A 25,501-nucleotide genomic window follows, 5' to 3' on the forward strand; every position below is an offset into this window, starting at 1 on the left:
GTTGATAAAAATTGAGAACCCTTTCTGCCAATGTGCACTCTATACCATAAAAACAAACAAAATAGTTTTGCAAGAGAAATCACCTTTCACAAACATTAAAATCTTATATAAGAGTTTTTTTTTTTTTTTGTGCTCAAGCAATTGAATGTGTTCCAAAGAAAGGATGCTACCAATAATGCCAAGCTTACCATGACTGAATGATGACAATGCCTTCCTCATTTCACCAGTGAATTTTATAGCATCAAATGATCCCATTGAATCATCAATACTCTCTCCATGTTTGAGAAGAACCACAACACCTTCATCCTCTCTTTGCTGTGGCCGCCGGCAATGCAGCTCTAGTGAAAGACCACTTGCATTCTTTATGTGAACCATGGGGGATACCATGACTGAGAAGCCATCCTATATAGCAGGGCTTCAGTTAGAATATAGATTCTTGTAACTAAAATATGAGGAAAGAATCAGCCCTGCAAATCCTTTCCTTTCCACAAGGAAATATCCTTATTAAAATAAGTTGCTACGCCAACACCATATAATACTCTCATCACACAGCCAACTAAGATTTCAAATTTCAATTCCATGAAAGATGTCATATCTAGGATTTTGATATTTTCTTTGATTATGCCAACTAGTAATCACTAATTCAAGAAACTGTTCACAGAAAAATAACAAATAAACTCCCACTGAATCTAACCTCACTCTGTTTGGAAACATCAATGACAACTAATGATCCTGAAGCTCTCTTTTGACCTGCTTGAAATCCATTCATTTGTCAAACACAGTTCAAGCATACAACAAAATAATAACGGATAGCAATTACAGTTAGATATTTATTTGTTTTATCAGAAGCCAGCCACAGGAAAACTATGGTATAGATGTATTTAAAACAAACAATAATGACTCTATTTCTACTGTATTTCAAATATACTTATGTGAGATATTATGTTTGTCATTTTTGTAGCGACTCCATGATCTTCCAATGATACTTGAACTGGAGCTGATGAAGCCATGCCAGACTTAACAAGTTTGAATGTCATCTCTTTAAGACTTTCCAAATGCAAGCCTCTTCTTGAAATCATTCGCCTTTCAGACAAGTCACAAACAAATAATGAGAACTCTTTTCTGGAAAGAGTTTTAAGTTTTAACCAGTAAATATCTAAAAATGGGCACAATTATTGTATTATGATCAATATGCCCACACCCTTAAATCCAAGTAACACAATATATACAGATTATTGAAAAGATACAAGTTTTGTAGTAAGGTTCTTCAACTCTATATCCTTTACTCTCTTTACTTTTCCTTCCATTTTTCTCATTACTTTGTAGCTACAAATTAGAACTTTTCAAGTGGCATGCAAGGGCCAATGCTAGATATGTTGCTGAGAAAAGAATAATCAGCAGACTCTTTCTTACAAAACACAGGGATAAAGACACCAATTATGATATCCTGCTTCTCTACAAAATTGAAATACAAATATCAGGGCTCTATGTTATATTATCTACCTCAAAAGAAATGACTCTGCATGCCCTGCTGCAACATTTACATCTGCAATACCATCAAAGCTGCAAAGTAAATCCAGACCTGTGCAGTTTTCAATCTGCGTACATCAAATAATGTTTCCATCAATTTCCTCATAGTTTGCAAACTCTGGGAGTACTCTCCCAGTTGTCAAGTACTCTAGTTTTTTCACTGGACAAGTTTTCATAAGCTCTACTCTTGTGTTTTTATAGGCACAAGAAAACATGGGTAAAAATGTTGATGCAGGTAAAACTTTGGTTAAAATGCATTTCTCACATGCTTTGCTATAACTCCATGCATCTTCTCTTTTGAGGTATCAAATTTAGTTTAATACATTTTGTAATTGACTTTTATTAAAAAAGATGCATGTTTTATAAAGAGATTATGATTTTAAGCACTTGCTAAGTTTTCATGTTTTTGTTGAGATTTGCCCAGTTTTTCCGAAGTTGAAAGTTTTGGGCTTGCCAAGTACTATCAAACTCCGAGTATGGGAACTATGAATTTCCTCATCATATGTAAGGAGTATAGAATACTTTGGATCAAATCTAAAAATAATTATCTTCGTATTCAGCAGATACCCGTTGAGTGTTAATCAATCCCCAGTTCCTTGATAGGTCAAATAGAATTAGGGAAAAAAGTTGTTACGCTGTGCTTCACAGCACTCAGTATAAAAACATTCAGAGAGGAACACATAAAATGGTGTAGAAAGTAAATTAATTAGTAGGACATGGGTTAAGCATATGAACAACAAAGTTAAGATGTGCTGAATAGGGTAGGCCTCTAAATTAGTGAGAAACATTTTTAGTTTATCATTAGTACAACCAGAAAAGGAATCATTTAAATGAGCAATAAATACATGCATATAAAGTGTTGTCTACTATTATATTATATCTAAAACAAATATCATTGCTTACAGGAACCCCGAGCTTGACTTGAAATATCAAACATTGAATCTGCACGTGAATAAGCACAACAGGCAAAAGCAAAACTTGCTGCATACTTCAAAGTTGAACAATTTTTCTCTACACTGATAGGTTGAACAGCTTCTTCAACAATGCCTTGTCTCTCTCAAGTTCCAAAAGTTTTCTTCAAGAAAGAAACTATTTTTTATATTTATCTTCTAATTCTTTTGCCAAACTTTATGCCACATCTCTGAACACCATGCTATCCAGTGAGCTTAACAGGAGAGGTTGTAGAGCTAGAGGCCAGGGTGCTTTTCATGTAGACTACCAGACCATGGATCACATCTTGACGCTGTGGGCTATTATTGAAGAGGCTAGGCACCACTTGGCAAAAGTCTACTGGTGTTTTGTAGACTTTCGCAAAGCTTTTGATTCCGTTCCTAGGGTGGCCCTATTCTTGAGGCTTAGTGAGATTGGGATTTCTAATATGCTATTGACTGTTATTATGAGGCTGTATGAGACTGTGGTTGGTAGAGTCAGGACCCCTAGGGGCTTTTCTGTTCCGATACAGAGCACCATTGGGGTGAAGCAAGGCTGCCCTCTCTCCCCCACTCTGTTTGGTTTGTATATTGATGAGCTTGAGGACTTCCTCATGAACTCCTCGCTCCCCAGTGACAGGTGTTAATTGCATCAGGTATCGATCTCCATTCTCCTTTTTGCAAATGATGTGGTTCTTCTAGCTTCTTCCCCTGACAGTTTACAAAGGCTCCTAGATGGTTTGGCTTCTTTTTGTGATCAACGTCAGTTCACGGTCAATCTGGGTAAGACTCGGGTTATGATCTTCAACTACTTGAAGATCTCTCATCTTCACTTCTTTTTTCAAGGACAAGAGATTGAGACTACTTCTTACATGTACCTCGAGGTGAAGTTCTTTGGACCCTGCTTCAATATCAGACCGGCTATCCAATCCAACATCAGTAAGGGCATAGGCTCCCTTGCCATGCTTGACAGATAGTGCTTCAAACATCACTTCCAAAACATTTCGTCCAAGCTTTCCCTCCTAGAATCCTTGGTACGGCCAACCATTCTATATGGCTCCGTGGTTTGGGGGCCCTCTCTTCTTGCCTTAGATTGGGCCTCAATCGAGCACTTTCTGACTTTGCTTCTACGGCGTATCATCAAATGTCACAAACTCACCCCTCTTGATTTTATCTTAGCCGAGTTCAATGCTCATCCCTTCAGACTTGTGGCCATATTTGATTTGATTTGGTTTCTCCATCGCCTTCGTGGTTTTGCAGATTCGACTGCTAATCGACACAAATATTCTTACCTGGCCTGTTGCTCCTCTATTACTGTTATGAGCTTCGATACTAGCACTAGAGCTCGTTGTTTGTATGCTCACGCCACCTCTCTATTGAGATCGATTGGGATTGATATTGATTGCCTTCCTCCATATCAGTTCTCGCTAGATGTCCCTGCTCACCTCCTCCCCTCATGTCAAGAGTTGAATGAGCATGTCAAACTGGATATCTACAAAGAGTACATTACCACTACCTCAAGTGACCCTCCAAGAGGGTTACGTCCAAGGATGGCCTTCTATGCTGAGCATTTTCTAGAGATCCGTGATGGGGTTATTGTTTGCCCTATCTACTTATCTCGACATTGGTGGTGTGCCCTACGTATCTCTCTAGGCTCCTTTAAAGTTGGTTCCCATTGTTTTCGAGCCCAAACTGACGACCATATGGATAGAGATGATCAGATCTATCGGCTATGTACATTGGCGGAGGTTGAAACTAAGACTCACTTTATTTTTCGTTGCCCTATCTACTATGAGATCAGAGGGTGACTTTACTGCCTATTCAGAAACTATTTCTCTTTCAGCATTCTTCAACTACATTGACCAGCAATGCCTTGAACTTTACCTCCAATAGGCCACCCAACTCCACGATCATACCCTGCAATCATTGCTACCTCAATGTCATATCTTTGATCAGCTCATCACTACCTTTTTCTCCTCCTTGTCTCCACCATGGGGTGTGAAAAGGTCGTCCAGTATCACTCACTCCAGATCTATGAGACATTGCACCAGTCTTGTTTACCCTATGGGGTATATGGTTTAATGCATACAGACAATAGACAAGAACATGTAACACAGCAGTACTCCTTTTTTTTTTATTCGCATATATGCCGAAGAGATTACATAGTGCTTCCAATGATGATTACAACCCTAATCCAAAGTCCATTACGAACGATGTACATATACCATTCCAAAGGGTTGACTCAACCATAGCGCCCATTCAGAAATAATTAATTCTACTCGTCGACTACATAATAATTACCGACAACATGCTAATCTACCCGTTGACTATTTTATAACTTTACGTACAACATCATCCCCCCAAAAAGAAAAGTCGTCTCTGGACGACAATTATAAAATATCCACCCATGCCACTTTCTCTACTTCCAACTCCTGGGTACACTGAGCCAAGTGTTACTGAACTGCCTTCAACTGGATGATCAGCTCCTCTCGAGCTCTCTATGCATCCACCAAGATAGCTTCACGTCCAACACCTACTCCAAGTGCCTCAAAGTGTATCACCCCTCTTCAAAGGCTTTCTCTAGTGTTCTCTTTACCTCTGGTACACAGCAACTCCAAGTCTCATCAACTGGTCACACTTCCCACGACTGATAACTGCACTGACTGGGGGTCTAGGAGGCATCGCCCCCAGTGGGGTCAAGAGGCAACGCCCCCACGGGGTCCTGGGGCAGCACCCCAAGCGCGCTCCCTGTCGCAATATAGGGCAAGGTCCAGGGGCAGCACCCCCACTGCTAAGACCAAATTAGCACTCTCAAACCCACACAAAAATCCATGTAACACACCATTTTTGTGATTTTCTTCCAATCCCACACTCTTTCTTGCAACTGCTTATGTTTTACTACCTGTTTATGTCTTTCCCTTCCCTTGGGCATCATGCGTTATTCATTCTGAACATTTTTCATTTCTCGTATTTTTCTTTTTTCTTTTTTCTTTTTTTTGCTTCTTCCTCTATTTATTTCTGTTGTACGGCTACATCTTCTTTTTTTGTTTGATCACTCACAAAATGTCTGCAAAACCCAACCCAAAGTCAACCTCTGCCTATGCATGCCCGTACGGTGGTACTGTAGTTGTGGTTTGGCAAAATAAATTATGAACTTCCCCTTTCTCTTATACCGTACGATGTTTGAAACAATAAAAATTTGCATAGATCCTCTCTACTCGTGACCGTACCATGTTTTCTAATGCCTTCCCAATGTATTACGGTGGCAGTATAGCGCCTTCAAATGCTTTATGTTTGTCAAACGGTGATGGGGTGCCAAGAATGCATCATACAGAATATGTTGTTTGCCTTCCTTCCAGCTGTATGGACTCCGTTTCCACCTTTCTTCTAGCCGTACAGGTTTCTCCACACATTCTGGCCGTAGGGTCCTCTGCAAATGTCGTACGATCGACAAGCTTCAGTATTGTTTCTTTTTTATAGCCGTACGATGGCTTTTAGGGATACATCCTCTGCTTCTCTTTATCCTATGGTGTCCATCATGTGATATTAAATTGCCATATGGTCTCTAGCCTTTGCGCTCCTTTTCGTTGTATACCATACGGTGTTTATCTAGGTTCCTTCCAGCTTTATATGATGTACGGGTTTCACATATGCTCTTCCTCACCGTACAGTAGCCTTCAGCTTGACGATGTACGGTGCTAGCAACTGCGCCGTACGGTAATGGTAGTCCAAGTACCGTACAGTGACTTTCATCTTCCTGAGAGAAGTCGTATGGTGATTATAACTTCACTTCTCTCTTTTTTTTGTTTTCTTTTTTTTTTCTTTCAATTTTTTTTTCTTTTTTCTTTTTTCCTATTGCTGAATTTTATTGCTCCTTGATAGTCGTCGATGACGGAATAGTTCGCGCATGATATATTTTTAACTTGGAACTGTTCACCATTTCCGAAATTCCCTGCCCGTCCAATGTCCATAGCTTTATTGCTCCGTTATCGCCCACTTCCAGGATTTGGTATGGCCCGACCTATTTGACTTTAACTTGCCCAATTTGATTTCATTTCGTCCGTCATATTTCAACACCAACTGTCCTAGTTGGAACTTGTTCAATTTCAGGTGCTTATCATGCCACGCTTTGCGCCTCTTCTGCATCACCTCCATGGCCCATTGTGCCAATAGCCGCTTCTCAAGTTTGTTCAGATTATGCAACCTTTCCCTTAGGCTTTCCATATCGCCCAACTTATTCTCTAGCGTGATCCTCAGACTCAATATCATAAATTATGTTGGTAGCACTGCCTCCTGTCCAAACATCAACTGGAACGGTGTGTGTCCCGTTGTCACCTTGTATGCCGTGCGGTATGCCCAAAGGGCAGAGGGCAGTTTTTCCTCCCAGTTTTCACCTTCGACCACACATGACTTGTAGATGATTGCTACCAGGATCTTGTTCGTAGCCTCGACCTGTTCGTTTGCTCATGGGTAGTACGAGCTTGAAAAGGAATGATATATCTTGAATTCTGTCGTTAACAGTGTAATGAAGTGATTGACAAAATGTCCTCCATGATCACTCATTATCTGAAGTGCAAGCCCATACCGAGTGATTATTTGTTCATATAAGAATTTCGTTGTACTAACCGCTGAGTTATCCGGTAGAGCCCGTGCTTCCACCCACTTCGTTAAGTATTCTGTAGCTACAACTATATATCGGCATCAATGCCTTTGGCTTATTCTCAAGGGTCCCACGAAATCCAATTCCTATTGTTCGAATAATTCTTGTGCATGTGAGGGGTTAAGTGGCATAAAGTCTCTCTTTAGTAGCTTTCCAACCCTTTGGCAAGTGTCACACCCAACGACCCATTCGTGTGCATCATTGTACATAGTTGGCCACCATAGTCCTACCAGCAATATTTTCCGCACTGTGGTATCAAGTCCCATATGTCCTCCTGTTGGACCCTCGTGTGCTTCTTTCAACACTTGGTATTTCCTCCTCTAACACACATTGTCACAGGATGTGATCAAGCCCCATTTTGTATAGTAATTCATTAATCAATTGAAATGTACGGCTCCTTAGTGTTAATTTTCGCCTTTCATTTTGTCACATCTCCTTTGGTGGCTGTCCCGTGGAAAGGTACTCCCCAATACTCGTGTACCATTTTAGTAGTAATGCAATTTGAAATAACTGTGCATCAGAGAAATCATCATTCACTCCATCCGCCGGTTCACCTGTTTTAATTCGTGACAGATGATCTACACTAACATGATTCTTCCCGAGCCGTAGAATGATCTTGAAGGTGAATTCCTGCAACAAAAGTAGCCACTAGCTGATTCTGCCTTGGATGACAAGTTTATTCACCAGGTACAATAGAGCATGATGGTCTACATTAAACACGAACGGTGTCGCAGCAAGTAGTCGGAACTTCTACATCGCGTAAACCATTCCTAAAGCTTCCCATTCTGTTGTATTGTAGTTCTGTTCTACTTTTGACAGTAGTCGACGGGCAAAATATATCGGGTGATCTAACCTGTGGTTGCCTATCTACGCCAAGATTGTTCCTATTCCATAATTGGATGCATCGACATGAACATGAAATTCCTTGTTCCAATCTGGGTACGCCAATATAGGTGTTGTGGCCAATCGTACCTTCAACCCTTCAAATGACTCATACTGTTCTTTGTCCCATTTGAATGGTTCCCCTTTGCATGTTAATTTGTCCAACGGGTATGATACTTTGGCGAAGTTTTTGATGAATCTTCTATAATATCCTGTGTCCCAAAAATGACTTTACCTCCTTTACATTTGTAGATGGCTACATTTTCATTATCACTCTAACTTTATCTGGATCTATTTTCAATCCCTCCTTACAGACTATATGTCCCAATAATTTTCCCTGCGGAACCATGAAAATGCACTTCTTTGGATTTAAGGCTAATCGTGCCCTTCGACATCTTTCCATGCATTCGCCCAACGCTGCCAAATGTTTGTCTTCGATGCTAAATACAGACCAGTCATCCAAAAATGCTTTGAAATTTTTGACAAACATTTTGTCGAACATGTGCAAGATGATTCTTTGGAATATAGCCAGCGCATTGCACAGGCCAAATGCCATTTGGTTGTATGCATACACCCCGCCTTCTACCACAAATGTCATTTTAAGTTTTTCCTCTTATGTTATGCAAATTTGATTATATCTCGAGAACCCATCCATAAATGAATAAATCTCATGTCCAAATACTTCCTCCAATATACTGTCTGTGAATGGTATTGGAAAGGGGTCCTTGATTGTTACTGCACTGAAACATCTGAAGTCGACACATATCCTGATTTGAGTGGTATCCTTCGTCAGGGATATGAGGATGGGGGACACCCGTTCACTTGTTTGAACCTTAAAAATAATACCGACCTCCAGCATTCGGTTAATTTCTTCTGTAACCCGTGCCGCGTAATTTCTATTCATCCTATAAGGTCATTTCTGTACAAGCACTACACCTTCGACCAGCAAAATGCGGTGAACACACAGCTCTGGCAGAACTCCTTTCAAATCCTTATATGTCCAAGCGAATACATCTTTGTATTCCAAAAATATTTTGAATGCCGCTGCTTTTAGTACTGGATTTCAGTTATCCCCCACTAGTATGTTTTTTGATTCGGCCTCGTCTCCCAAATTCATGGTCTGTACTATAGGTTCGTCATATTTTATTGGCTTTCCCTCATCAAATATATGTGCAGGTGTTTCATCTAGCAGTGCCTCCGCTTCTTTTATTTCGCTGAATTATTTTGGAAATCCGTCTTTGTTGTGCCCTTCCTCTATCATTAGTATGTTGCAGCTCTAGAATAGCTCATAATCCTCCATCTGCAAGTGAAACAATTCGTTCACCGAATCCAAATCATCGTTTGTCGATCCACCTTCCAATCGTAGGACTCCCTCCTGATCTGGTTCCATTTGTTGTTTTCCTTCATCCTCTTCTTCGGAATCAAATGATAGGGCATCTTTGCCCACCATTTGCATGTGTAAATCAATAATGAATTTTCGTCCTTTGCTTTCCGGTGATAGTGTTTTCTTCTTCCAATCATTCTTAACCTTGGCTTGTACGAGCCATCCTTGGCCCAGAATGGCATCATATCCTCTCTTCAGCGGGACGACGACAAAGTCAAGTAGGAATGGTTGTGTTCCAATAGTCGTTGGTTGTGCCATCAGGACCCCGAGAGGTTTAATGCCGTGTTGGTCCGCCATTAGTAATTGGAAAGTTGGTGGCCACAACGTCAGCTATCGCAACTTCTTTCAATTATCTTCTGGTAGGACGTTTACCCCTGATCCTCTTTCCATAATTGTGTCTGAAAAAACTGTTCCTAATATGCCCATCTCTACAATTGCCGAATGTCATCCGGATGTGAGGGCTAGCAGCATTGCGTCTACTGTACTTGCTCCACTTTCTTTTTCCCTTCTATGTTCTCCCGGTGGTTTGGCAGTTGGAGCGATGTTTGTGAGTGCCGATCAAAGTTGAGGCATTGTGAGCAGCAAATCGTTTTTGACTAGTACTTTAGTTTGTAATATCTGTCGTACGATGTTCTGTTCTGCGCAGTTCCTTGTTGAGGTACCGGTAGTGTCCTTCAATTGTGATTTCTCTGCCTACATTGCTTTCTCAATTTCCGCCCACACTTCTTCCAATCTCTTCTTTTCTTCCATCAGGTGGGGGTATAGTTTTGTTTGTTTCCGTGTGATTGCAAAGATTTCTTCTTCGTCCGCACCAATGTTGAACAAATTCACTCCTGATTTCGGGCACTTGACATCTTCATGATCTCCAAGACCACACCATCGGCATAACAACTTTGGTGTATTCGCTGATGTACAGTTCCGTTCAAAGTGGCCCCACAAATTGCATGCTTGGCATTGAACCATCAGGCAGTCGTTCGCATCGTACTGAATTCGGCTGCGGCCCCCATTATTATTGTTGGTATTGTTGCTAGTATTGTTGTTTTGCCCTCTTCTATTATTTCTATACTCACCCAAAGTGGCACCATCATTGCTGGTGTTTCCGCTCCCTCCTGACGCGAAAGCCTCCTGTGTCAGGAGCACTTGTTGATGTCCTCTTGTTTTCATATTGAAGGGGCATTCTTTTGTGAAATGTCCCATAATTTAGCAGATCTCACAAGACTGGTTCTTCGGACCTTCGTGTGACCTTTTGTCTCGCATTCTGTGCACCATAGCTCGTTTCCCTTCATTTCTTTCTACACATTCTTAAATTCCTTCATCATTCTGATCATGTCCTTCTGGAGAGCTCGGACTTTCTTGCCGCCCTTTTTGTCACTACAGCTATCTTTCGAAGACGCATCATCTAAGTCGGATGAGCTACTTTTCTTCTTCTTTTTCATTTTGTGTTCACTTTCTAAGTCCATCGCCCGATTGTATGCTTCGATGTATGATGATAGCGGCACAATCTTCATTTTCTTCCTTAACTCCGAGCGTAGTCCTTCAATGAACCATCGCTTTTTCAGCTCATCTATTGGCTTACTTTCCATTTTATTTATTAATTCTTTTAGTTTTCTGGCATATACACGGACTATTTCATTTTTCCTTTGCTTTGTGGTGTAGATTTCTACTACGATCTCATTGTCGTCTCGCAACAATTGAAATTTAGTGATAAACTCCTTTTTAACTCCCGCCCATGTAGTTAATTTTTGGGGATTGGCGTCAGCAAACCAATCAACTGCTACACCCCTTAGGGTTGCTGGAAATTGTCAAACCCATTCATCTATGTCGGTTATGCCATTCGCCGTCCGAATTGTTTCACATGTCTTACAGTGTCTAATTGGATCGGCCATTCCATCACCATCAAACTTTGGCAATTTTTCCTTTGGTCCAGCCATTACTATTTGAGTTGAAGGTACTTGTGTACCCGCATTGTTCTGCACACCTGCGCTGTTTCAAACAATCATCTTATTTTCAACAACTACATTACTTGGTGGAAAAGGGTTTTCCTCAAGCAAAGTTGTCTGTTCCAAAAGTGTATCGAAGACAAAGAGTTCACTCCACACTCGTGCTCCCTTGGCACTCCGAGCCGTGCAAGTTAATTTCCTTCCATCTGGATTCTCTTCCCTCATCATATACAAGTTAAGAAATTTCTCTCTTGTTTCTTCCACCAAATTCAACCACTATCGAGTCTCTTCCAACAATTCCTCGGTTCTTCGGTGTCTGTCAACAATCTGCTAAAACCTCCGTCTGCGCTCGGCATGTTATGTCAAAATTAAAATTTCTTGTGCGGTGCATATTCCATCTTTTCCCTTTATCTTATTTCTATCCTTGTTAAGCTAATTCGGCATTAGTCTTCATTCCTTTGCCTTCATTCCAAGTCCACTGGGCAACAGCGCCAAATGTTTACCATATGGGGTAAATTGTTTAATGTATACAAACAATAAACAAGAACATGTACCACAGCAGTACTTTTTTTTATTCGCTTATATGCCGAAGAGATTACATAGTACTTCCAATGATGATTACAACCCTGATCCAAAGTCCATTCCGAACGGTGTACATATACCATTTTGAAGGTCAACTGTCGCGCCCATTTGGAAATAATTAATTCTACTCGTCGGCTACATAATAATTACCGACAACATGCTAATCTACCCGTGGGCTATTTTATAACTTTACCTACAACAAGTCTTTCCAGGCAGCGACACTCATCTAATGGTTCTGAGAGATGACCCAGGGCTCTTGATCACTCGCAGTTATACCCTTCAGTGATCGATTTCTTTTTGCCAAGGAAGGACCCCTAGCTCTTACCTTGGCTTTTTTGCTCTTGCTTCTCACTTTTTCTTGGACACCATTTGGTGTTCTTGCTTTTATCAGCTCTGTTGTTTGTATGCTCTCAATCCCATAGACCCTTTGTGGTTTTTTTGTTGGACATTAATAATATTATCTTATCTTATCTTGCTTCTCGCTTTTTCTCGGACATTGTTTGGTGATCCTACTTTTGTAATTATCATATATAAACTTACACTTTAATGTCCAAGTTATCTCCACCAACATCTCGTAGAAAAGGTAGGTTCACACTTATTTCACCACATGCAAACTGAGTGAGTGAAAATAATGCCATAGTAGTAAGAAGCACAAATTAGCATTCAGATTTATAGTTCCACACAGACACAATTAAAGGAATCAAAATAAACATTAATAAGATCAGTTGAGTCCTTAAACAACTGGATTCGAATTGAATCACTCACATAATAAGCAACCTAAAAGACATTAGGTTATCTGCTACATTCTACTAGGCCTCCTAGATTAAGAATCACTTAAAGTCAGATATGCCTTGCCAAATGAACTATATTAAGAATTTTTCTTAGAATTCCATTTATGCCACATCTGCCCTTGGAAATGTTCTCAGTGGTTACTGACTTGAAGTTATACTTTGACAATCATCTAGGACAAATGATCCTATGCTCTGGTCTGCAAGCAATTATAATATGTTTTTGGAAGTGAATTTCTTGATACTTCTCTTCTTAAATGTCTTTCCAATCCCAACAAAGTTTGTTGAGAAGTGTGGAAAAAAAAAATGAAGATATTAAACATCCATCACTCTTCTGATAAAATAGATCAGAATAAAACATGAAAGATTCAAAGAATTTCCCAATAGATGGCTATCAGAATGCACATACTAAAGATGATATATGGGAATATACAGCATGGACAAAGGAAATATTGGAATAATGAAAAATAACCCGGCGCTATGTAATGTCCCCCTTTAGGATTGGTTGGGAAGCTAGGACTATTACCTTGAATTCTCAATTTTTCCCATGATTTATGATGTGTAGTGCCTACCCCTAAGTCAAATTTTTGTTATCATTGTCGAACTCTTTTAGGGCTAGTTTTATGTTGATGGTTAGCAGCTGTTAGAAATGGAAAAAGAAATTTGTAAATAAGCAATACCAGGAAAGAATCCAAGTGAGTAAATGCATGAAAAGATATTACCATAAAATAGGAGAGAGAAAGCTTCAAGCTCCAACACCATGAGACAAGATATTTGGAAAGGGGAAAGCAAAGAAAACCCCTTGTGATATTATGAATGAGGCATCAAAAGCCTAAGAAGGAGGAGAGAGAGAGAGAGAGAGAGCAATGCTCATACAATAATTGAGAAGAGGAAGAAACCTCATTGTTGTTGAATGAGAGAGGAGGGTCATCTCTTAAATAGAGATGAGAGAGAGGAGTTGGAATGTAACTCCCATGTCTATGAATGCCACCATTCATAAGTGTGTGATGCCAAGTGTGAGATTCCTCTTAAGGAGGAATAATCTAAAATTAGAAATTACAATATATATTTGTCCCCACATAATCCACTAGATGACAAAATAGGATGTAGTGGAAAAAGAACAAAAAAGAAATATATTAGGATACCTTGGCTTATATCCTAATATATTATAACAATAAAGAAAGGATATCTAACCTTGGTTTATAAATACACCAAGGAAAGATTACAACTTCTAACAGCAGCATTGTTTTGAGACTATCAGATATTGTGCTATGGATTCAGTTGATATGTGATGAGATTACTTAGACTCTACATTTCATGTATGCATTACATTATTTTCAGTTATTGACGATGATTAAATAGATGGTTTATTCTGTGTGTTTTCTTATGGATACTTACCTCATTCTTGCATGTGTATGGCGTGTGTGTTTGTTCTAGATGGCGTTTCTGATGTGGTTAAGGAAGGGAGTCGTAGTCACCTACTAGTCGGGATCTACACGATGCACCACTTTTTGCCATTGCCTATTTAGCTTAGTATATATTGTGTTTGTACATGCGTGGATTTTATGCAGGTTGCAGATACCGGGTATCGACTTCCCTGAATTGCTAGGATGAGCGTACCCTATCGCATTATCTCAATGGTAAGAGAGGGGAGATAAATTCTCAAGTCCAAATCTCAACCCTTTAAGCCATTTGTCCTAATTGGAAATTAGGACAAGTATCTAAGTTGAGTACCCTCTGAATGCGTCAGATGACGTAATTCGTGATATTAACCCTTTTGGTTTGATTTTGTATGTGATTTGCTATAGTGGGTTTTTCATATTTTATTTTATGATTCTTTGGTGTATTTTTCATTAATTAAGCCTAATTAAAAGATTTAATTAATGGTTTAATTTAATGAAAAATTAATATGGTATTTTAATATTTATTTTATTTAATTAATTAGGAAATTAATTAAATTAAATAATTAAATTTGAAGATAAAAGTTATAATTTTAAAGTTGGAATGTGATAATATTTATTTAAGTTAATAAATATTTTAGCAATTAAGTTTCGAAAATAAATTTAAAAGTGGAAAAGATATTAAAATTATTAAAAGATTCTAAATTGCATGATGTGTGCATGTGATTAAAATATAAATATATTAAGATAAAACAAGTGGAGTTATTAAAATGAGTGCATGAGATTTAAAAAATTAATAAATTAAATTGGAAAGAGTAAAGTGAATATTAAATAAATTAATGTGCATTATTTTAATATTTAGGAGTTTGCAAATTCTCGGGAGTTGTCATGTAGACAACACAGAAGTTTGCACTCTAAGTATGCACGTGTTGTCAACAACACAGGAGTTAGCGCACAAATTAAGCACATGGTGTCTACAACCTTATGACTCATCTAGAAGGTTGGAAAAAGCTCGTGCTTAGTTGTCAACACCTTCTGGTTGCTTCTAGAGACATTTTAGGTGCTTCTTGAGAGTTCTTTATAATGAGGCACTCTTAGAAGCTTAGGGGAGAGCATTTTGGAGCATGGTTGGAGGACCGGGAAGGTGGGAGAAAGAAAGAGCTTGCTTTGCAGATTCTGAGGAGAAAGGAATTAGCATCAGTATCCAGGTGCACTCGTGATTTTCACATATTCACTTTTTGCACGCTTTCTCTTCCTGTCTTCATCGTGTCTGCTAGATGACTGCTTGGATAATTCTTGTGATGAATGTTTAATTCAGATTTGCATGTTGATTCTCTCCTTATGTGAAGAAATCAATAGAGAAATCAATTAGAAAACCCTAGCTTCCATTCATGAAAAGAAATTAGTTTTAAATCGGGTTTGGGTTCGAATTGTAATAGAATCGAGGATTTGATTAGACAAGGGTTTGTATTTTAATGGAGAATTCTAAGCTAAAATTTATAATCAAACCTATTAAAAGAATTATTAGGGAACGATCATTATGAGGAGAATTCCTAATTTATAAAATTGGAAAGCCCTTTCTTGTTTACAAATTATGTATATGTTTTATTTTTATACATGTGTTACAAATCTGCGTATATATATATATATATATATATATATATGTTAAACATTGAAATACTGTAGTGCTTAATAATATTCTGAGTGTGTATATATCTATATATATACATATATACATATATATATATATATACATATATGCATACACACACACACACATATATATATATATGTTTAATTAAAAAAATGCTGCTCATAACCAATTTGCAGTGGAGGAAAAACACATTTATTAAAACTGAATCGCTTTGGTAAGCGTTTTTCAAAAACAATTTATATATAAAAAATGATATACATATTATCAGGGGCGGATGAATCCACACCCCCACCCCTGCACCGACGTACTGCAGGCCTGCGAGATCGCAGGGTACCTGCGTGATCGCAGTGTACCTGCGATCCGCAGGCCGCACGCATTGTGGCCGGCGGTTATCAATATACCCTGCCTTTGGTTTTAAAGGAATGTATAAAGTTAATATTATGTATGATATAAAATATTATATATTATATTATAATATTATATATGTTATTAATATGATATATATATATATTCATTAATCAATGTTAATATTTGTTATGTTAAATTTTTTTATTAATTGTTATAGTTTGGTTTTTAAAATTATAAAGATTTAACATTATAAATGTTATAATATATATATATATTTGTTAATAATAATATATGATGATAAATATTATTTAAAATATATATAACCATGAATTAACAATAATGTTTGTTATTTTATGATATGTTATTAATATTAATGTATCATATTTGTTTTATTAACAATGCTAAATACGAATAATCAATTTAATAATAATCTGTCAACTATTATTAAATTGAGTAGAGAGATTAAAATTTGTTTAAATAATGGTGAATTCGTTACTGTAAATTTATTTTTAATATAACCTGTTATTAGTTATTAACAAGTTATTATTGAACTATTCAAATGTTAATGGAGTTGTTAATATAGTTTATCAAATTTATTTAAGCAATGGGTTTAATTGAATGATCATCGATAACATCAGTGTTAGGGAAATTGCAAATTAGTTAATTAAAAATTGATAAGTTTTGACGATTTGAATTATGGAAGTTGTTCTTAGAATCCACGGAGTTTTATTTATTTGTTAGTAACACTAGTTATTGTAACTATTGCGAGTGATATTATTGAAAGTCAAAGGAAATGAGTTCAATGGTCTAAATAAGTAAATAATTATCTTTTGATTATTTTAGGAAATTGTTTTAAAATACTAAAGGGATAATTCTATTCAAGGGGTAAATTATTTATTGAAGAATGACGAATGTAGTCATTATAGATTTATTAATAAGATTTCCAATATGACTTGTTATTAAATAATAACAAGTCATTATTGAACTATTAATATTAGAGAATTGGATTATAGTTGACTTTTAACTTACAAATTATAGTTAGTTATTAATCAACTGATATTTATTGGGTTGTTGGTATGGTTATGTAATAATTAATTAAACTAATTAATTAGAGTTAATTAAATTTAATTAATAATTAAGTTATGTAATAGAGTTTTAATTGGTATGCTAATATCGATTCTTTTAACGAAGTTGTAAAGTATCTACATCGAAGTTGATAACTCTTATTCTAATGACTTGAATAATGACTCTAGATATTTTAATGGTTGTTACTAGTTAGTGATGATTTAATCAAGAGACTTAAGTGATATTTAATTGAGTTTTAATTAAGAACTATTAAATGATATAGAGTTATGGATTGTGTACCTGTGTTAATTGATTGATTTAAATGATCATTTTAATAAAGTTATAATCTTCTTATTCGAAGACTGGTAACTAGCTTTCTTATAATAATGATCCTTTGATTATGTTGAAAAGTGGAATTAATGATAAGGAAGGATTATTCAATTAGTAACATTGATCTTAGCAAAATAAAGCGAATGATTTTATTAAGTGTCTAATGATTTTATTAAGTGTCAAATGATTTATTGAGTAAATATTTATCCTTCAGTATTCTTAGAATGTAATTTTAAATAATGGAAGGATAATGTTATCGAGGGAACAAACGGGTTGACTTGTAGATCAATTGATAAATCTTATATACTTGAAGTATACTTGCAAACTGAAACTGAAACCTCCACACTTAATTCAACTATGTAGTTTTAGCAAACCAAAACATGTGCTTGCATTGTGTTTTCTATATGCTTCTTGTTTTCGGTTTTTGGGTTGATTAGTGTTGACCAGTTATAGGACGTCTACAAGAGGCTCGAGGGTTATGATTGTGATGTCATGATGATGTCTTGAATTTGATCTTTATAAACCCAACCATGGTAATGTGATGGTATGCTCTATAAGATGTTTGTATTTACTGATTGTTATTGCTCATCAGTCTTCTTGAGTGAAGCTGAGTTATTTGTATCTGAAACACTTGACTTAACCATTTTTGAGTCATCGATCAGTTATCCTTGGATTACTTTTCAGTCGCCATGATGGGACTGAAACGTTGATTTATTCTTGATGATGTCATGTTGTGATATGTTTGACTCAACCATTTTGGAGTCTTCGATCAGTATGATTTTGAGATATATTTTGGTTATTGAGAACCAATGGATACTTTTGATTATCAGTGATACCTTCAATTGCCAATAGAGAACTGTTGTGGTCATGATTATCTATGGATGCTTTTCATGTGCTCATGGAGATTTGATACTCTTTTTATGGATTATCTTTTGGTATTTTTCCAGTCGCTTGTATAGGACTGTGGTGATTTTTTGATTTATGATTCCATGAGCTTAGGGTAGGTTATCTAATTGTAGTGTCGGGAGGCGGCTTGCAATGGGGGTCGAGGCCCTAAGTGGCTGCCAGGGTAACTCATTGTAAGTTGTTTTAATAAGTGAAAACATTTACACTAAATGGGGATTAAATGAACCTAAAAAGATAATTGTTTTGTTCTCGCCCATGCCTAGAGTGATAGTACAGACTAGGATGGGAGTAGAGAGAACGCTTGGTTGCGACCTTGCTTTCCATAGTATGCCTTGTCATTATGAGAGGATACTAGTGGCTGCATAAGGATCAGTAGGGACCCATGGAGTCCTAAGCTAACTGCCAAGGTAACTTCTACATGATATATGCGATAACACTTGCCCGCTTACAGAGTAGGTTTCCTACATGTCATTGTGTGCCTCTAGAGTTAGATGTTGGTTTTGTGATTGAAACCATTGAGTTAGTATACTTTTAGGATTCCTAGACTTAGAGAGTACTTATGTTATGTGATTTGTTATCTTGTGATGTGTGATTTGATAACCTGTTTTGGACTTGAGATTATCTCCTCAGCACGGTGGGAGTGGACCATTTAGGTTCCACACGGTCGGGTGGTAATGCTTTTACACTCTTACCATTTGAGATCCGTCTGAGACACCGTGGTTGATGCATTCTTTGTTGGCATCTATCTTCATGGATTATGATGGTGGACATGTATCCTCACATTGATGATTTGCATAGGTTAAATGATGTTATCTTATGCTTTACTTTGCATGTTAGATTACTTTTTACATATGATGTAGCATGATTTAGGAGTGACATTCCTACTATGTTAATACCGATGATCTCTTCGGTGATTTGGAATGTTACGCACGGAGGGATGGCTAGGATCCATGATGGTCTAATGATGCTATTTACGGTTAGGAGGAACCGTGTACTTAGTTAATTATGTTGTGATTTATGGTTCTCTTATGGTGATGTATCATGTATGGTTTGTGGTTTCATTTATGTTATTGCATCATGGATTAGAGTTAGTATGATGATGTAGTTTATTTACATGGATGTATATTCTTTTATGCCTTTCATACTCTATGACATGAACAGTGGATGATCGAGCAATCGAAAATGTAATTTAAGAATGTCAAACTTTTCATTATTATTTCATAAGGATGTGATGTTAGATGAATAGATGAATTAGATGTGATTCGACGTTAAGGGATCCTTAAGAATGTAACTTGTTATGTTATGTTATGTTTACTTTCAGTTGGATATTGTTATTGCTTTCGCTATTATGTTATGAATGGTTTTACTTTCATGTTTTAAGAAGAAAAAAAATGCTACAAAACTTAGTGAAATTTTAGGTTAATTCTTTGGATCTCTTGGCGGGGCATTACATGATGTATGATATCAGTACGACTTATGTTACAGAGAATGTCAATGTTATTTCAAGAATATAAATGTATATTAAATACTAATAGGAATATTGTTTCAGGAATATCACTGCTATCTCAGATTGACAACTAGAGCTATGCCAGATCAATTGATTTTATATAATTGCACATATTGTACTAATTACTGCCATATCTGACATGCCGCATTGAATATGCAAGATGATCTTGATAGCTTTCTCTAATTTAACAATCCTATGATATAGTTTTATAATTACTTATTGAGATTGAGTTTCTGTTTCTAATATATACTTGTGTGTTTGCAACTTGGGTGCTGTTTCTGAACTTTCTGTATGCTTTGCAACTGGTTATGCAAAAGAGGGCAATTGCTCAAATGAGCAGATCCCAATATGCATGGTGAAGGGATAAGTTTCCAATATTATTTACAGTGGTTATATTGTGCATTCTGTCCTGTACCATGTAACTATCCAGTATCTCTAATATCACTTACAATATTTTTGTGTCTGATCTGAACTTTATAAGTGTAAAATGTACGTATTGTTACTGATAGCAATCTTAAATTAGATGCCACGGAAATGTGCCAAGAAGGTAATTGTTCCAAGAGCATGATCCAAACTAGATATAAGAAATAAATAAAATGATTTGACAATTCTCTCTTCCATTGATTCTGATACACATTATACACCTTCCATATGCCCTTCCACTAAGAGTTGTGACTCTTCAACCATCAATAGATCATGCCCATTGGCTAAGCAGTAATTTACTTTCATGATCATATCTAAACACTGCATTAGTTTTACATTTACTTTCTTAGGCGAAGTTAATGGAATAGTATATAGATACTTAAGATGACATCAACTACTCTAATCATGCATCCTCTTTTCTTATTGATTTGCAATCTATATCTGGTCTTGTAGACCTATTCTCCTTTACACGAAATAGATAAAGAGTTTACCTAATTGGAAAATATTTCCACAATTCCTATCATTTTCCTGCAATAGTCAACTTAAAGACTCTAATTGTGTTTGAGATGTCAACTTCTTTTAATTGGAAATTTGGTATCATGATTTTGTTATCTTCTTTAATCATTGGTGTTGTCAAAAGCTTAGTTGATGAGAAATTTGCTTGTACTCACCATAACTTTGATTTATAAATAAAAATCAAGAAGCTTGTTCACTGTTTGTATTGGTAATTCCATTGGAGTCAACTTGAGGTCTTTACAATGGTATCAGAGCGATTTCCTACCAGCCTGCAGTAATTGAGCTCAGAAATTATCAAAGGCATTTTTTTTTAAATTTTGTTTCCTGAAGTATGGATGGTGATTGAAGGTTTGTGCCTAGAATGAACTACACCCGACAGGATCAGAATGTACCTCGGGGAGAGTCAGAGATTCAGTTTGGCACAGTGGGTAGTCCGGGTGGTTCCAATGGTTCCAGACAACCTATTACAAATGCTCAGGTTGACAAAGATGCCTTGCAAGCATTTCGAAGTATAGCAGCCGGGCAGCAGCAGAAGACATGTTCTCCAGCAGTTGTCTAACACCCTACAACAGTTAGCTATACCTCGTGATAGGGGTAGAGAGAGACCGAGATGTTTCTATTGGTTCCTACAGGTCACGTGTGGATGTGGAGCCCAAGGCTGATGACAAGCACAGGACTGAGGATCATGTCAGGATGGATGACAGGGTGGACAGGACAGGTTATATTGGCACTCAAGACAGGCAACAAAGACCTACTTTTCTAAGACCTGAATTAGATACAGTTAGCACTACTAGTGACACTGCTCCATTTGTTGATGATGTGTTGACTCATTTTCATGAGTGGGATGCTCTTGCTTGGGCATTAAAGGACAACTTGAGCTTTGACAGATATCTGACACAGAGTCATGAGCATTCCAGGGATAGGTCTGCTATTGACAGACAGCGGCCTAGGTATACTAAGCTCGAGTAGGCAGTGGGTAAGATGACATTGACTCATTTTGATGGGAGCAGTAAAGTGATTGCTAGAGCTTGGATGCAAAAGCTTGACACCTACCTCGCTTTGCGTCCCATGACTGAGGAGGATGCCATTAGATTTGATGTGCTACACATTGATGGAGTTGTGCACAATTGGTGGTATCATGGTTTAGTATCTCTCCATCATGATCAGATCATTTCATATCAAGAGTTTGTTGACAGATTGATAAAACGTTATGACAAAAAGGATCCTGAGGTTTATTTTAGAGAGTTGGCTCAGTTACGATAGACAGTTGGTTTGGAGGCATTCATCAGTGAGTTCCAGAGGTTGTCAATAATGGTGTATGACATATTTGAGCGGAGGAGGGTTATGCTTTTCACTGTGGGCCTTGTTGAGCCACTTAGAGGGTGGTTGAGTCATTTGACCCCCCATCATTACAGGAAGCAATGAAAAAGGCTTGTAATTTAGAGGCCTCTACACCTAGAGGCAAGTTTGCCTCAAAGCTTGCTATGTCCTCCTATGATAGGACACCTCCCCAGAGAGAGGAGAAGACTGAGGGTAAGCATCCTACTGCAGCACCCTTGGACCGGGAAACAATTAATGATTTAAGGAAGAGGAAGTTGTGTTTCTATTGCAGCGGTCCCTATGATGTCAACCATGACTGTCCCATGAAGCCTAAGGGTAAAAATAGGACGATGGAAAGGTCCTATGATGATGATGACAGTACTGATTTCCAGGAACTGTTTGGGACTAGTGATCAGGATCAACATAGGAGTGATGATGTTAAGGATGAGGTGGATGACTCCAACCTCAAGGTAGCTTATTTATCTAGCATGAGGAAGGAGGGAGCTTTCCGGATGCATGGGCTCATAGCTGGACATAGTATTGTTGCTTTATTTGATACTGGAGCTACTCATAATTTCATTGATGCTCATTTAGTTACCAGGAGGGGTATGCAGACTAAGGATTTTGAGGGCCTAGGGTACAAGTAGCTGATGGTTACACCTTGAAGTGTAACAAGATGATTATAGATCTTCCTGTGAAGCTTAATACATATGCTTTCACTGCAGATTTTTATGTGGTGGACATGGGGGGGATAGATATAGTCCTTGGTATGGCATGGTTACACACACTTAAGGACTTCTACTTCAGCACTGAAAAGATGGAGATGAAGTTCATTAAGGACGGGCAGCCCCAAGTTCTTAAAGAAATCCGTAATGATGAGCTAAAACGGATTTCACTTAGGCGTATGCAGCACTTGGTTCATCATGAGGATATTGTTGATTGGGCAATAAAGTGTAGAATTATGCCAACTCAAAAGAATATTGAGGAGGTAGAATATCATCCTGATATCCAGTAGTTGAGGATTAAACACTCTAAAGTGTTTAATGACATACCCCCTGGCAGGCCACTAGATTGCAGAATAGAGTTGGAGGAGGGCACTCAGCCTATTATGATTACCCCGTATCGCCATCCGAAGAGGCTCATAGATGAGATCGAGAAAACCATACAGGAGCTACTTGATCGGGGGCATATCAGGCCAAGTAAGTCCCTATTCGCTTCTTCAGTTGTTTTGGTGAAGAAGGATGGTACCCTCTGGATGTGCATTGACTACCGAATGCTAAATAAGAAGACCATAAAAAACCAGATCCTATTTCGCGGATTGATGAACTCATTGATGAACTGCATGGGGCAAAGTATTTTTCGAAGATTGATTTGAGGTCTGGCTATCATCAAATCCGGGTTAGAGAGCAAGACATTGAGAAGACAGCATTCTGAAGACATTGAATTCTTGGTCATGCCCTTTGGTCTCACAAATGCTCCTGCCACCTTCCAGTCTACGATGAATAGGGTGTTCCATAGTTAGCTCTGCAGCTTTGTGTTGGTCTTCTTTGACGACATTCTGATTTATAGTAATACTTGGGATAAAATGTGGTTCATTTGGATATAGTTTTGGGTATTTTGGATCAAGCCTCCTTGTATGCCAAAGAGTCTAAGTGTACTCTTGGCATGACAAAGTTACTTTATCTGGGACATATTATTAGTTCGAATGGCGTTCGTCTGGACCCGGATAAGATCCGTGCTATTGTGGAGTGGCCTACACCAGAGACCTTGACACAATTAAGAGGGTTTATTGGTCTTTGTGCCTTTTATCGTAGGTTTGTGGCCGGTTTCTCACAACATGCTGCACCCCTTACCAATTTGATCCATAAGGGTGTTTTCCAGTGGTCAGCGCAGGCACAGGAATGTTTTGAGAAGTTTAAGACTATTATGACTTCATGTCCATTGTTGGCTTTGCCTGATTTCTCCAAGCCTTTCGATTTGCATTCTGATGCTTCCAAAGAGGGTATTGGTGTCGTTTTATCCCAGGATCGACATTCAATTGTTTTTGAGAGCAAGAAATTGTGGGGTCCTAAGAGAACCTTCAGTGTTTACGATAAGGAAATGTTAGCTATCATGCACGCCTCGGCTAAATTCAGGCAGGTATTTGGTGGGCAGCAAGTTTTGCATAAAAACTAATCATAATAGCTTGAAACATTTCTTGGGTCGGAGAGATTTGAATAAAAGGCAGCAGAAATGGCTTAGCAAGCTAAAGTCTTATGATTTTGACATCTCCTATATCAAGGGGACTCAAAATGTGTAGTTGCAGATGCTCTTTCAAGGAGACCTCACCTTTGTGTAGTTTCTGATATTTTAGAGGATTAGAGGCATTTAATTGTAGCTGAATACGCTAGGGATCAGTGGGCGATAGGTATTGTAGATGGTAGTATTCAAGCTGATAGATATTCACTTTCAGGTGGGTTGATCATCTACAAGGGGCAGAGTTATCTAATTCCAGAGTTAGTGGTGTGTAAGATTATTTTGCAGGCATTCCATGATTCTCCTATGGCTGGTTATCCAAGGTTTTTCAAGACGTATAGAGAGGTTCGAGAGAGATTTACATGGAAGGGGTTGAAGAATGGTGTTCATCACTATGTCCAAGAATGTTCGGTTTGTCAGTAGAACAAACACGAACATACATATCCTACTGGTTTATTACAGCCACTTCCTGTTCCTAAAGGGAACTGGGAGGGGATCTCCATGGACTTCATTGTGGGCTTACCTAAGGCCCAAGGGCAGGATTGTATTTATGTGGTAGTAGATAGACTTACAAAGTATGCTCATTTTTTCCCTACTACCACTACCTATTCAGCTGTGCAGTTGGCTGAATTATTTTTCAGAGAAATCTTCAGGCTACATGGTTTACCTAAAACCATTGTGAGTGACTATGACAGCAAATTTATGAGCCATTTTTGGTAGGAGATTTTTAGATTGTGTGGGACTAAGTTGACTCCTACCACCAGCTACCATCTGCAGATTGATGGCCAGACGAAAATAGTAAACAAGTGGATTGAGGGTTATCTACGGAATTATGTCTCTTCTTAGTAAAAGGAGTAGGTAAAATGGATTCACTTATGTGAAGACTGCTACAATTCCACTCATCACATGACTATACAGATGTTGCCTTTCAGAGCTCTATACTATTATGACCTGCCTGGTTTTGCGGATTTGTCATATGGTGATAGTCGAGGCGCTACTACAGGATAGCCAAGATGTAGTAAGGACCTTGAAAGATAATATACAAAGGGCACAAAATCAACAAAAGCAGTATGTTGATCAGAAGAGAACAGCACGAACTAAT

General features: G+C 37.9%; 1 protein-coding gene across 5 annotated transcripts in view; it reads right to left on the minus strand.

Moving 5' to 3' along the window:
- LOC149552143 (vacuolar protein sorting-associated protein, putative (DUF1162)) overlaps nt 1-25,501 on the minus strand; it is a 336,370-nt gene that overhangs the window by 157,185 nt on the left and 153,684 nt on the right. For all 5 annotated transcript variants that reach the window (XR_016352867.1, XR_016352866.1, XM_089787620.1 and 2 more), the window contains exons 13-16: nt 1,504-1,598; nt 929-1,083; nt 695-750; nt 189-402 (exon numbers count right to left, since the gene is read on the minus strand). Coding sequence is in view for 3 of the 5 variants with exons in the window: in XM_089787620.1 (XP_089643746.1) it covers nt 189-402; nt 695-750; nt 929-1,083; nt 1,504-1,598 (520 nt within the window). In the remaining 2 variants the exon portion in view is untranslated. The remainder of the gene's footprint in view (nt 1-188; nt 403-694; nt 751-928; nt 1,084-1,503; nt 1,599-25,501) is intronic.

The sequence above is a fragment of the Cupressus sempervirens genome, chromosome 6 (genome assembly GCF_028749045.1).
Source record: "Cupressus sempervirens isolate cs-2001-9-10 chromosome 6, ASM2874904v1, whole genome shotgun sequence".
NCBI lineage: Eukaryota > Viridiplantae > Streptophyta > Pinopsida > Cupressales > Cupressaceae > Cupressus > Cupressus sempervirens.